The 14,612-nt window shown below is 41.9% G+C and overlaps 2 protein-coding genes across 2 annotated transcripts; one reads left to right on the top strand and one right to left on the bottom strand.

The window, feature by feature from the left end:
* The first annotated feature begins 559 nt into the window (after window positions 1-559).
* casp7 (caspase 7, apoptosis-related cysteine peptidase) lies at window positions 560-8,951 on the top strand. Its single transcript, XM_056430115.1, has 7 exons — window positions 560-653; window positions 845-981; window positions 4,084-4,235; window positions 4,316-4,444; window positions 5,645-5,820; window positions 6,608-6,746; window positions 6,833-8,951. Exons 2-7 carry the CDS (start codon window positions 845-847, stop codon window positions 7,057-7,059), a joined length of 960 nt encoding a protein of 319 aa, XP_056286090.1. The 5' UTR covers window positions 560-653; the 3' UTR covers window positions 7,060-8,951.
* A 69-nt stretch (window positions 8,952-9,020) lies between these two features.
* Window positions 9,021-12,387, bottom strand: si:ch211-28p3.4 (E3 ubiquitin-protein ligase TRIM39). The gene is given in 7 exon segments (XM_056430392.1): window positions 9,021-9,872; window positions 10,439-10,629; window positions 10,726-10,745; window positions 10,845-10,978; window positions 10,981-11,062; window positions 12,126-12,221; window positions 12,337-12,387. Coding segments are annotated over 7 exon segments (1,041 nt in total). The 3' UTR covers window positions 9,021-9,405.
* Window positions 12,388-14,612: the final 2,225 nt, after the last annotated feature.

The raw sequence follows: 14,612 nt of genomic DNA, 5'->3' as shown, positions 1-14,612 counted from the left end.
TATTTGTTCAGTAAATCAGGGACTTTATGGTAGTCAGCCAACAGTGAGAACCATCAAGTGGGATACCTTTACTCTTATGATGTATTCTCTTGTTTTATAAAACAATATACTATTTTACCTTGGTCAAAATTGTAAAATGATAATTTAATAATATTTTTTTAAATAATTCAAATAAAATTTTTTTACAATGTAATTAAATAAATATATATATATATATATACATATATGCTACATTTATTCAGCTTTCTACAGCTAATACAAATAAAAAATTAAAAAATGTAATTAAATAAATAATATATATATATACATATATGCTACATTTATTTAGCTTTCTACAGTTAATAATAATAATTTTTAAAATAATACAAATTATAAATGTAAAAATGTACTTAAATAAATTATATATATATATTTATTCAGCTTTCTACAGTTGTACTTGTAGGCCTATGTCATACCTGATATGGTGGATAAACTGGAGCATCATGTATAATGGGTGAATATGAATATGACGCAGGGCTGTGACGTGTCACGCACCCCGGAGACGACGCTGAACGTACTTTCGCTTTCTCAAGTTCTTTGAGGAACTGAAATTTGGCGGAAACTTTGGAGAAGGAAAACCAACCCCCAATCAACTTGTTCGCGCAGTATCTAAGGTGACATAACTTTTAAGTTTATAAGTGCGCGTTCACGCTGTCCGCGCGTTTCTGAGCGGAACAGAGTTTCCGCGGACGCGTTTTTGGCGCTCGGCTAACTTTACGCGGACACTCGGCTAACACGTCGGATGTAATAACTCGGTAATAACCGGTGGCGTCACATACAGTAAAGGTAACCGGGCTAATTGCAGATGGCCGAGGAACCCGCTGAGCCGACTGAGCTGGGAGCTGAGGGGGAGGAAGAGGAGGAAGAGGAGGAGGAGGGGGAGCCGTCCGGAGATCACACGGACGCCAAGCCGGACCGCAGAGGAAGATTTCTGCTCTTCGGGTGACTTCCTTTTCCTTTATTCCCAACATGTCTAGTAGTCTGAAGATGTGAAGAGAGACGTCATAAATACCCCCCCCCCCCCCCCACACACACACACTAAAAAAAGAATCCATACGGAATTAAATTAATTTAAATTAGACTTCAATAAAATATGTATGATATCCATGTTTTACTATATTTTTCACTTTCAATATTTGACTGGTTATTCTGAGTTTAATTTTTATTTCTTGTATACGTTATTGATCCCACATTGGGGAAGTTCTCCTCTGATTTAACCCGTCCTTGGTTCTGAAGGAGCGGCGCAGTGACGTCATTAGTTGTAATTATTGTTTGGGCATTTATAGGCGGCGCCTCACCCAGTGCGCATGACTGGAGTGTTGGCTGCTGTATTTAACTCTCTGTTGCTGAAGTGTTATTATTTAAAAAAATTTCCCTGCAGCCTTTCCATGTTTCCTTTATGGACGTTTCCTCTCCTGTTTGGAAAAATATGGAATTAACTGATTTTTTTTTCACTGCAAATGGGCATATATTTCTCATATCTTATATCGTATGCTATATATATTTTTTTTTTGTTGTTGTGTATTTTATTCAGTCAATCAAATCAAATACAATGCAATATTTTTCTATATAATATACAAAAGATAAAGACTGAAAAGGTATAGGTAGAAGCAAAAAATGCTTATAAATTCCTATCCTAAATTAATAATATATCAATCAGAAATAAACTATAGGTGCACGCACACTCATGTTTAAATACTCAAATTATTACTTATTCACAATTACTAATAACAAGAGATGAAAAACCTCACTGTTCACTTTTGGTAAGATTGCTTTTACATGTGCCACTGGTTTGACAGCTTGAACAATATTACATAATTACCATTGCTGTGACACAGAAACCCAGTTTGGACAACCTACTTAGTGTAACGGGGCAAGGAGGGTGGAAAGTCCATTTTGGGACCGATGTCAGTCCTCAAGTGGCTGCTCAAAATAATACTGTATTAAAGGAGAAATAAAAAATATGGCTATGTGATATCATAGATTATGGACCCTTTCCCAATGTCTAGTCGTGTCAGACTGTTTTAAAAGTGTTCCTGTTTGAGTCACTAGGTGGCACTGTGAACTTTTGGGGGAATGTTTGTCAACCCTTCTCCCAGACAGTGGTAATGAAACAAGAGCCTGTGTGCTCTGAATTTGCACTTTACTTTAAAAAAATCCCCAATTTTTTTTTTAATGAAGCATCTGACATTTTAAACTGAAAACCCCCGAAATGTGCCTTTTAAAATTGAATTATTTAAAGACAAAACATTGTACATGAAGAAGTTGCGTAAGCCTAATCTGCTAAATGGTGTGTTTGTTTGCCACTTGCGTGTATCTTTTTCATGAGAACAAGGCATGACCAACAGACAGATTGACTTGTTTTCTAGGTCATGCCTATCACACCACGTCATCTAAAAAAACGACTCTGGTACAATACCATAACGATTGTAAAGATAATTGTCTGTATCCTTTGACCTGGTTGGATTTAGGCTACATCTTGCCTTCAAGACTGTAATTATTGATAATTAAGATTTCTATTGGTCATATGGGGGTATGTTGTGTGTTTAGCAAGTAGAAATAGATGATTTTCCCGTGTACATCTTCTCGTGTATCCGGCTCCAACGTCGAGGTGATAAGGCCCTCGCAGTCTGTGTGCCGGTGCCGGTGGATTATGTGCCTGTCAGCAGAGGAGCGACGTGTTGCCCTGTCTGACCTCAGCAGGGAGCGAGGCGCCTCTTCCATGTGTGAATAGGCCTTTAGAAAGCACTGGTGTGGTGGCGAGGCTGCTGACTCAGGGGCCTCACAGTGCGCCGCCCCCCATCCTCAGCACCCGCTGGGCCCAGTCAGGTGTCCATCCAGGACAGAGAGCATGTCAGTGTCGTAGCACACGGCGGTAAAAAATTAAGCCGCCAGATCTGGAGAAAAAAAACCACACTTTTTTTTGGAGACAAAACCAACCCATTTCAGATGCAGAGCGGCGTGGCGCTTAATGAAGAACCCAGGTAAGAAGGAAGCGACCGCCTCGTGTTCTTCATCACCCGTCATCGTCCCACCTGCCCGGCCCACAGCAGAACAGAGTTCCAGCTCTTTGCACACACCTTTGCGCAATTGTTCGGCACGGTATGTCGGCACAATTTTGGAGGTGGGTGGGAAGAGGAGGGGGGAGGGGGGGGCACTGCGAAAAAGTTCTGGATCACACTGTCAATTAGAATATGACCGGGCTGCCCGTGCGTATGCGCGTGAGACCGGCGGTGCGCTTTGCCGCGTATTGTTCCCCCGTTGCTCGAGTGAGTTGATGACGAGGCTCTTCTGGAACAAGCCTGGATTTATCTAACGGGCCACTGTCGGCTTCGCCGTCTGGATGCATCTTTTACAGAATGGAAATATGACAGGTCTGTGGGAAGTGTCTCTCGTGGAAGATTTACTCTCGCTCGATCTGCCTTGAAGTGGTTGGGATTTGTCGCGCGTCTGCACCGAGCGACGATGTTCTAGTTTCTTCTTTCTTCCGATGGTGGATTACGGCGATCAAATGCGGCTGTGACTTGAATGCCATATTTGAACATGTATGTACTCTGCGGTTTCTGAGTAAGTGGATCAGAGAGAGTCCGTTTCGTGTGAGTTTTCTTTGCTTCGGAAGTCTTCACGTTTGCGTTTGATGAAGTGACAGTTCACGTCGAAACATTTGGCCTTAAAAAAAAATGTTTTATTGAAAATGTTTCATTTTTTTGCAACACGCCGCCGTGTGAGATGAGAGAGTTATAACACGGCGGAAGTTTAAAAATCGAAATGGCCTAATCCATTTGTTATTCTTATCATCGTTGCTATTTTCATGGTTATTACTGTTCTTATTTAAGTTTTTTAATGTTTGTGTGTGATGTCTAAAGGATATTAAGGAAGGGAATAATGGTCTAGATCACAGGCTTTCGAACCATCAGCTGAACTTAAAACATTTAGCATAAAGTGCCACGCAAAAGTAAACACAATTGTGGAAACTTAAATGCAAACGCGATACCGTGAAGTGTTAACCGTCCTTGATGTTCTGCTTCTCCGTGACTCCACTAGTAAGAAGAATAAGGATGGCCAGACGCGCGAGCAGGACTACTCTTCTAAAAGCCATTATAGAATCGTTTTACCAACATTCCAGTATAAGATGAGCTGCCAACGAGTGGGCAAGTGCATCATCATCAACAACAAGAACTTCCATGAGAAGACGGGTACGGCGAGCGCGATTCGAACACGTTGTGTGCCTGATTCTAAAAAAGAGCGTGTAATCTTAAACCCGCTGTCGCGGCAGGGATGAATGTACGCAACGGCACGGACCGGGACGCGGGAGAGCTGTTCAAATGCTTCAAGAGCCTGGGCTTCGACGTCTTCATCTACAACGATCAGACCTGCCACAAGATGGAGAGTCTCCTCAGAGAGGGTGAGCAGTGGAGTCCTCGCAACTTTGGTTTCTTTCACGGGGCGGGGGGGTAAGTAACGTTCACCGAATAGGAGGCCAATATCGAGCCGATGTAGGAAATAGAGAAAGCTTTTTGGAAACGCCATGGGTCTTCCCTCCCCGAGATGGAAGGTGAGTTTCTCGCCTCAAACACGTTCTGACATTTTAGGCACGTCATCATTACCTTCGCATTGAAAATGCGGAAGGTTATGTTTGATCGCCATGTATTTATTTATTTATTTATTTATTTGTATGCGTGTTACTCGCATAACTCAAAAAGTATTAAACCGAATCGCCTGCAATTTGGTGGGATAATTGGTTATTATCCGGGGACCATTTGATTACATTTTGGGATCGATCGGCTCAAAGGTCAAGGTCAAGGTCATGAAAAGGTCAACATCTTCTTTTTACCATAGCACGGTCAATTTTTATCCAATTGGCATGCAACTAATGCCAACATGTTCATAATTCAATGCCCAATCTTGTGATATGCAAAGGTATGCACTCTACCGAGTGCCCATTCTAGTTTGCCAGTTTATTAGTTCACCAGAACGAGTCTAATCCACACAGGTGATAATAGAGAAGCGTTGATTTAACCGTGTGGTTGTTTGAGAGACTCCAGTCGGTTTCACTGTATTGTGTTACATTGAGATGAGAACTCTTTCTTATATTCAATCTACTCATTTTTTAAATATTATCGAGTGGGCAAACACCTCGTAGTATTGCGAAATGCAATTGAATCCAAGCAAATTGAATTAACGCCACTCTCAAGACACTTCAACCACATTGATCATTATTTCCTGTATTTCCTTCTTGGACAGATGAGTTATTGCAGGACTGTCGTCCCTTATTGGATTTGCTTCCAATTTGATCAAAAGGTCACTGATCAGAGCCCGTGCACATCCACTGGCTGGGTTTAATGACAACATGTACAAGTCACCTCTCAGCCTATTTGCCTTTGGGGAAACCAATGGGTTTTTTGTTCTTTATTGTGTTATGATATGACATTTTAATGGCCGCTATTCTTTTGAATCTGCACACATTTGGTCCAGCTAGCAGCGAAAAATGAAACTGTTACCTTCCGGATGATCACTTCTCTCCAGTGCAACCCTCCGGATAAAATGTCGACTTCTTTTGAGCCGAGCTAAGAGTTGAGTGTGTGTCTGTGTGTGTATGGGTCAGCCTCGGAGGAAGACCATAGTGACAGCTCGTGTTTCGCCTGTATCCTGCTAAGCCACGGCGAGGAGGGCATGATCTACGGAACCGATGCAGCCATGCCCATCAAGTCCATGACTTCACTGTTCAGAGGGGACATGTGCAAAAGCTTAGTCGGAAAGCCCAAACTCTTCTTCATCCAGGTACGAATCTCTGAAGAGTGTGATGATCTGCACTTCACACATTTCATTTTACACACACATTTCATTTTCATTTACACTGCACACATACACACACTTTGCATTTTGCACACTCTGTCTATATTTAATATTTTAATATTTAATTTAATTTTACACTGCAGTCATTAGTATTGTATTGTGTATGCATATATATTGTATATATATATATACATATATATTTTATTTTATATTTTACTTTGTATACTTTGCACAGTCATTGGATTATATTTGTTTGTGTGTGTATATATATATACATATATGTTTCATTTTATATACATATATATATACTTCATTTTGTATTTTATATTTTACTTGTATACATCTATATCTTTCATCCCTGTTTTTTTATATTTTATATTTTATTCTCGTGTGTTTAGTTTATTGGTGCTGCTACTGTGACGACAAATTTCCCCTTGGGGATTAATAAAGTATATATCTATCTATCTATCTATCTATCTCTATACAAAGAGAAAATAAATGTTGACCAGCTGTAAATTAACTTATAAATGTGTGTCCAGTTCTGCCCTTTGGACCCGAATGGTCATCCCGAAAGGTTGAATGACCAAAACATGTCATTTATACAGATTAAAAGGTCTTCCAGTTGCTCCCCACGGACAGATGATAGATATTCTGTTAAATCTGGCTCCATCTCAGCTTTTAAAAAACAATTAATTTTGAATTGCTCCACCAGGTCATCGTTGAGAAAGCTACTCAGGATCCCAATGAAATGTCATTTCATTTACTTCACCAGGCTTGTCGGGGATCCGAATTTGATGACGGCATACAGACAGATTCGGGTCCTCCAAACGATACCCTGGAGACGGATGCTAATCCAAGAAATAAGTTCCCCGTAGAGGCGGATTTCCTCTTTGCTTACTCCACCGTGCCAGGTAAACAAAGCTCGATGTTTAAGTGTACGTCATCCGTATCGGTGAGCGGACACGAGTTTCAGTGCTGGCTCATGTTGATTTTCCAGGTTATTACTCATGGAGGAATCCCGGGCGCGGCTCCTGGTTTGTTCAGGCTCTCTGCAACGTCCTCAACGAGTTTGGCAAGCAGCTGGAGATCATGCAGATCCTGACGCGGGTCAACTACATGGTGGCCACCAGCTTTGAGTCCTGGTCTGAAGACCTACGCTTCAGTGAGAAGAAGCAGATTCCCTGCGTGGTGACAATGCTGACGAAGGAACTGTATTTCAACTGATCGGCAGACTCACTGACTGACTGACTCACTGACTCACTGACTGACTGACTGACTCACTGACTGACTCACTGACTGACTGACTCATTGACTCAATGACTGACTGACTGACTCAATGACTGACTGACTGATTGACTCAATGACTGACTCACTGACTCACTGACTCACTGACTCACTGACTCACTGACTGTACCGCCTTAGCGTTCAAAGCAATCAGAGATGATTCAGGCCCAGCATGACTCGGCACATTTGGCGCACATATGACATTTGACATGTAGTTGGGCCCGTAAAACAAGCCCTCTGCGGGAAAGAGAGATATTATTACTGGCACTCCGCGTTCATAGTGCTGATGGTGAAACTCCTTCCTCTTCCTTCTTCAGGTTAATCTTCTAAATGGCGTCACATTAGATCTGATCTTTTTTTTGACAGGCATGTGAAATATCCATGTTATTCCGCCAGCCCGGAAGATTTGCCAAAGGCTCCGCGTCTCAGCCTTCCTAGCAAGTTTTAAAGTTGGTAGCTGGCATCCTCAGGTTCCTTAATGTGCCATTAGTGGGTTATCGTAACGGTAAAGAATGTCATATACGTATGGCGAGGAAGGTGTGATCGTTTGCTGTGTTGTGATTAGTTCTATGAGATTTTGGGTCAAGTGCATCGTATATAGTCCACTCCCACAAAAGAAAGGATTATTTGCAATTTGCTAGTTTTATTAGCCTGATGTTGAAGATTTCACTTCCTTCTTGTTCACCCCGAAGGAAGTGAAGTTTGTATATTTGCATTTAATCAAAATTACGCACTTGTCTGATTAGTAAAGGTCCAGCAAATCAGTTAATTTCCCTTTTTAATCTTTAAAGTTGGACATTCCTCTTTTTTAACTTTGATAAATGAAAGGGTATATGCGGTATGATTTTTACACTAAAAAGAGAAATGTCAAAAAACGGTGTCATAAATTTGGGAAAATATTATCGTGTGAAGCTGGACTCGTGCCCAAAGGACAAATGCCATCATTTCACTGTATATTAGTGTTGTACATCGTCATAACATACACTTCACTCTGGCAAGAGAAACCCAGCAAAGTTTTCCTATTTGTATATTTTTTTATTGATATTTTGATAAAACTATTTTGCATAATTTAGTAAATTATTTACTATGATGGCGTTCTATATGGTAAAATAAAATATAAAAAAGATTTTTGATATTTTGGACATTTGCTGATGGTCACTTCAACTTGCACAAAGTTTGTTTCTGCAAATATGACGTGTTGATCAATGTGCCAAAGTCGGTCAATCACAGAGGCAGCTACTACTGGTGGGGAACACACACACACACAAACACACACATGTCCGCAATACACAACCACTGTTGCTGCGATGTGTTATTATTCACATGATCGCATGTGTCAGTACATTAGGGGGAAAAGTTAAGCAAGAGCTTTAATTTGTCATTTTATTTTCCCCTTTAACTTGTAACTTTAATCAGTTTTTATTATTATTTTAATAACACTTTTACATCATATTTCTAGTTGCCAGAAGTTTGATTTATACTGGCTTAAGTTAGGCCCAGTGGACCAATACCGCCACAACGCCACATGGTCAGCGGCGTGGTGACCGACGTGCTGATAGGAGTGTTCGCTCCACTTGTATTTTTCGATTTGGAACTGAGGGAGGAGAGAGAGAATATTTTGAAGGGTAACATTTTAAAATGCTTTCTGGTGTTAAATGCTGTTGTCCTCAGGAATATATTTGAAAATATTTGGAAAAATGAATGAATGTATGACATTGAAATTTTAATCTGGTCCTATTTCTTTTTAATACCTTGTGTAAATTCACTTCAAAAACAGAGGAATGCTTATGTAAACATTTTATAGTATTAAACTTCAAGAATTTATTCTGTAATGAGGTTTGTGTCATACTTCTTGAACATCTGCACATACATAATAAAAGGCCACAACAAGGAAGATGTTAGTTTGATGTTTGATTACGTTTCTTAAGTTGATTAAGACGCTTTTAAGAGTAAAAAGAAAATCCATATAAAAAGTTACAACCACTGTTAGGTATAATTTCTTAGCAACCCATGCTATAAGTAGACAAACATCCTAATATTTCTGTGATTCATCATTATTATGTTTTCCATTTGTTTGCCACAGGAATCAGAACAGCTCTAACGTATTGTTAGCTTTCCACTGTATTAAGAACAATTTGAAAAGCAGATATCCTTTATAAAATATTGTAGCCAAATTTAGACTTGCCTGGCACGCACAGTACCGAGAGACGATCGGGGGGGGGGGTCACGCGTTAATTACATGAATATCTTTAAATAAAAATCCATATTTTAAATGAAATAATTTATTTATACCCAAATCCTACCAAACTGACTCCAGATCAGCACGTACACATGGACATGGAATTTAAAAGCAGTGTATATGGTTTGGCACGGGCATATTTTGAGTTCTGATATTGGGCTGGGTTTTATTGGCCATTGGGCTGGTTTTGTCACACAGACCTGGCAACCCTGGTCTCCATTAATGTACTCCACGCACCAGGACTCTTCGCCTCGGCCCAGCCAGGAGTCCTCCTCGCGGCCCTTGCGCGGGATGCTCGGGTAGGTGAGCCCCAGCTCCCAGTAGGTCTTCCCGCTCACATCCACCTCCCAGTACTGGCGGCCCTCGGTGAAGCCTTGGCGGCTGACTACATTCAGGGTGGTGTCAAAGCGGGAGAGGGTCTCTGGGACGTCCTGCCAGGTGGCCGAGTCCCCTTTGGGAGAGATGAGCAGCTTCGGGTGGGCGGTATCGGCATCGAGGACAACGTCTGCCGCATCTGTGGAGCAGACGTCGGGAACATTCGGTTGTCGTGTTCTCCCCATGAGTTCACGATCGAGACGGACGCTTGACACGGACAGCGGAGGATAATAAGGGATTAAAAGAAGATGTGTTTGTGTTGTAGGTGTCCAATTGTGGAATAATGTTGAAATGGATGTAAGAATGGTGAACTCCTTTTTGGTTTTCAAGGGAATTATTTATAAAACAATTCTTGAAAGTTATAAATGTGATTAGAAACGTATTTATATGGAAGATGTATGTGGCAGTATGTCTGTATGCATGTGTATGTATATATGTGCATGTATATATATATATATAAATATATATTTTTTTTAAAAAATTATTTTATTTTCTTTGTTATTTTTCTTTTTCTTTATTGCATATTCATTTTCTATTTTATTTGATTTTAATTTAGGATAGAAATTTATAAGCATTTTTTGCTTCTACCTATACCTTTTCAGTCTTTCTCTTTTGTATATTATATAGAATAATATTGTATTGTACTTGATTTGATTGACTGAATAAATTAAAATACACAAATACATAATTGGCAGTCATTGCAACCTTTTGACAGAAAGACCTCCTCACACGTCAGTCGCCCTGTAACCTCACAGGTCTGAAACAGCTTCTTGGTGACGGGCACCTGGGACCTGATGAACAGCAGCAGGTTGATGGTGAGACTCAGCAGTTGTTCGTTCTTGAACTCATCCATCTGAATCCTGTTGGGGTCGGTCAGCTTCAGAGTCTCGGACACTCTAGTTTCAGACAGAACAAAGAGTTGCTCCCTGGCGCCGAGCTTCTGGTCAGTTCATATTTGTAACAAGCTGTTATTTCCTCAAATGTAAACATACCTTTTTTCTATGTCAGCATTCTGAAGAAGATATTAAAAAGAATAATTCAACAGTACAATTGATTCAGGTTCTGAGACGTTGCATGAAATCAGAAGTCTCTGAAATTATCCGTGTGTTACCTGAATTTTAAATCCCTGTTTTTTCGCTCGGGCGCTCATGTCGGACAGCTCCTGGTCCAGCTCCTGAGTGAGGTGGTAGCGTTCCTCGATCCGGTCCTCCACCAACTTCTCTGTGGCCTCGTACTCGGTGTCAGTGTGATCTTCAGATCCTCATCCAGAACCCGCTTCATGTCCTCTTACTTTTTCCCGATTCTCTCCTTCACTGCGTTGGTCTTTTTCTGCCACGTTTAAAATGCATTTCTATCAGCATATTATAGGATATGCTCAGCAAAACCAACTCTGACAAGCACTGATAGAATCACCTCTGAACTCAGGAGAGACTAATGATCATTTTAATTTCCAGTTTATCTACCAATTATTACCTTCGCATTGAAAATGCGGAAGATTATGTTTTGATCGCCGTGTATTTATTTATTTATTTATTTGTATGCGTGTTATTCGCATAACAAAAACAGTTTTAAACCGAATCGCATGAAATTTGGTGGGATGATTGGTTATTATCCGGGGACCATTTGATTAGATTTTGGGATCGATCGGGTCAAAGGTCAAGGTCATGAAAAGGTCAAAATCTTATTGAATCGCATGAAACTTGGTGGGATGGTTGGTTATTATCCGGGGACCATTTGATTAGATTTTGGGATCAATCGGGTCAAAGGTCAAGGTCAAGGTCATGAAAATGTCAAAATCTTCTTTTTACCATAGCACGGTCAATTTTTATCCAATTGGCATGCAACTAATGCCAACATGTTCAGAATTCAATGCCCAATCTTGTGATATGCGAAGGTATGCACTCTACCGAGTGCCCATTCTAGTTTCTTCTTGTAATCAACTGTTTGGTCTAAGAATGTCAGAACATAATAGAAAACTTCCTTTACAAGTTCCTGAGTGGATGTCTTCAAACAGCTGATTTCGCTTCATCAACAGTGCATCAGTTTTCTCTCACGTATGGAATAATATCTAAAGGAAGAGAATTCATTTAACCGTGACGTGAATGTGCTGCACCACTGTCAGCTACAGTCAAATTAAACAAGGACAAAATATAAATCCCATCTCCTCAGGTCACACATCTTGATTTTAGGAATATGACCCGTGCTGAGATTACCGATGGTAAAGTTACACTTTCCCCCATGTATGATTGTACAGGTGTTGGCTACTTGCCTGCAGGCTAATAGTTAAAGGTGATATATGATCAGATAAAGACAGATGTCAGAGAGCAATTTGCACTGAATTGTATTTGTCCTCACAACACAACACTGGTAGACAATATAATAACAGACTCACTGTCATCTCCGCCTGCTTCGCTGCCAGCTTCTTCATTCTACAGGCGACAACATCTCTTTGTCTCTGCAGGTGCTGCTGATGTTTCAGGAGCACCTCCTTCAACACAGACGGGCAGATAGCGTTTAAGAAAATACAAATATCAAGAACTGCAGATAAAAGGGTGTTAGGTCAATTAGCATGAGCTTTTTTCTCTCAAAGTGAAAGTGCTTACTTCCTGTGCGGCCTTCCCTCCTCCCTTGCTGCTCATTGTCGGTGTCGTCATGCGGATGAGACTCCACAGGCTGGTGGCAACATGTCTACATGGGTTTTTATAGGCCTGCCACACATGTGAAGGCTTTGTGGTGGGGGAGGGGGAGCACGCGGTGGCCTTGAGATAACTGTCCTGGGGCTTTCACAAACACGTGCCTTGCTTTATTAAAGGGAGGACATGAATCTGAACTCTGAAGACAAGAGGGAGGAAACGAGGATTCGGGCAGAGTCGGGCAGTTGGAAGGGCAAACTGTCCGAGTTCTCCATGTCCTCCTAAACAAGAAAGCATCGATCGTACAAGAAGTACAGGCTGGAAAGAAAGATTACCAGAAAAAGGGGTGGAGGAAGATTAATTAACCCTCTCAGAATGCCCAGAGAAACCGACAAGCCCCCGAAAAAAACATCCCATTACAGAAACACACACCCAAAACATGACTTCACACTTGCCATTTAGGCAAGTACACTAATAGGGGAGGGAGGTGATTTAGGAAGGGGAGGGGATCTAACAGTTGGGGCACCGGCTAACATCCATTGGGGCAGAGCCAGCCGGTCCAGCATCACAGCAGCGCCAGCCACAGCCCCCTGTAAAAAAGCAGGCGAAGGAAAAGTCAGGGAGGGGGTGGGAGGGGGTGAGTAGATGGGAAGTCGTTGATGTATTCTGGTAAGTTATTTCAGTATGTCGCCCAGTGTTTCGTCCCGGCAAGATGCCAAAGGCCGCGGATTCATAGCCTTGAAAGATGAGATAGAAAACTGGAGATGGTGTTCGTGGGTCAGGAAACAAATGTGAGAGGTTCTCCTTTCTAGGTTCAGGGAGAGTTGTCTTCCTTCTTCGGCCTTTCTCAGGGCCCGTCGCTGAGGGAGCCAAAGCAGAGCCCGAGCTGAAAGCAGTTGCTTCCAGTCAGTTAAGTTTGGAGTCTTGCATATAACAGCTTTATGTCACCCACTCACTCTTCTCCCATTTCTTTTCGATTCAATTTCGTCGTCGGGCAGCCAGGGGCTTTCGGACGGTAGTCGCCGCTTCCCCGGGCTTTCCGGCAAACCCAACGCCAAACAGCGCATCAAAAGAAACCGTAATCATAATCATAGTTCCGAATAGTCCATGTCATCACGTCCTCCGGGCTGGGCAGCACACGGTATCGAGTAACCAGCTGCAAACCCCCGGCAGGACGGGCAGGCCCCTCGAAACCAAGCTTCGCCGAGAAAGACGCGTCAATTCGTGAGAGGACCAGCTGATGATCAGATGTTGAGTTGATCGTCGGTGGTTTGTAGTTCAAGAGGAGGAGAGAGTCTCTCATAAAGAAAACAAGACACCCATGAGAGAAGAAAGCAGGCTGAAGGAAGGGTCAACCGGGAGAGAGAGAGAAAAAACACATCAGTCAAGAAAGCCATAAGAACTCTATTAATACCAACCTGACACTGACCCTGATGCACGTGAGTGAGTGTGCTTGTGTGTGTGTGCGTATGTGTGTGTGTGTGTGTGTGTGTTTGTGGCCTAGATGCACATTTGGGGGAGTTTGTGAAGTTAAGGGACATTGATGTTGCTTCAGTATCTCATGAATAATTCATATGTACATTGGGTACGGTGAAGTGCATCTTCACCCTGAGACAGTTACATTAGCCTCAGCCAATGCATGTTAAAAATGCTAACCATGACCTTTGTGACCTTTGCATAGCACAAGTGGTCTATGCATATATATATATATATATATATATATATATATATGTACAAGCCGGGAGAGGTCAAATGTAGGCGGGCACAGCAGGGACAAACGTCTCCAAGAATGGACTTTATAATCCTGCTGCTGGTTTATAAAGCACTGAAGGTTTAGGCCGACATAGATCTGTGATCTGCTGCTACCTTATGAACCACCCCGACCCCTCAGGTCCTCTGGGACTCGTCTACTTCCTGTTCCAAGAGTCAGATCTAAACATGGAGAAGCAGCGTTCAGTTTTTCTGCTCCACATATCTGGAACAAAGTCCCTCAGAGACCCACAGAGACCCTCAGAGACCACAGAGACCCACAGAGACCACAGGGACCCTCAGAGACCCTCAGAGACCCTCAGCTCCTCTACATCCAGATTGAAGACTTTTCTGTTAGCTGTTGCAATCGCGACAAACACATCTACAACTCACTCAGTGATGATTTGGCGTAGCCCAGTATTTATCTGACTTTCTTTAAATCTGACATGTATTTGTGACCTGCAACAGCCCACTGAACAGCCCACCCTCCATATGTC

Source organism: Pseudoliparis swirei, chromosome 13 (assembly GCF_029220125.1).
Source record: "Pseudoliparis swirei isolate HS2019 ecotype Mariana Trench chromosome 13, NWPU_hadal_v1, whole genome shotgun sequence".
NCBI lineage: Eukaryota > Metazoa > Chordata > Actinopteri > Perciformes > Liparidae > Pseudoliparis > Pseudoliparis swirei.
This window is presented reverse-complemented; position numbering and strand designations above follow the sequence as displayed.

Excerpts from the sequence above, each read along its gene's own strand:
- casp7 (XM_056430115.1), top strand. The coding sequence starts at position 845 with ATGGCCGAGGAACCCGCTGAGCCGACTGAGCTGGGAGCTGAGGGGGAG. Across the intron at positions 4,236-4,315 it reads GAACTTCCATGAGAAGACGG|GGATGAATGTACGCAACGGC; the intron begins GTACGGCGAGCG and ends CTGTCGCGGCAG. Across the intron at positions 6,747-6,832 it reads TGCTTACTCCACCGTGCCAG|GTTATTACTCATGGAGGAAT; the intron begins GTAAACAAAGCT and ends TTGATTTTCCAG.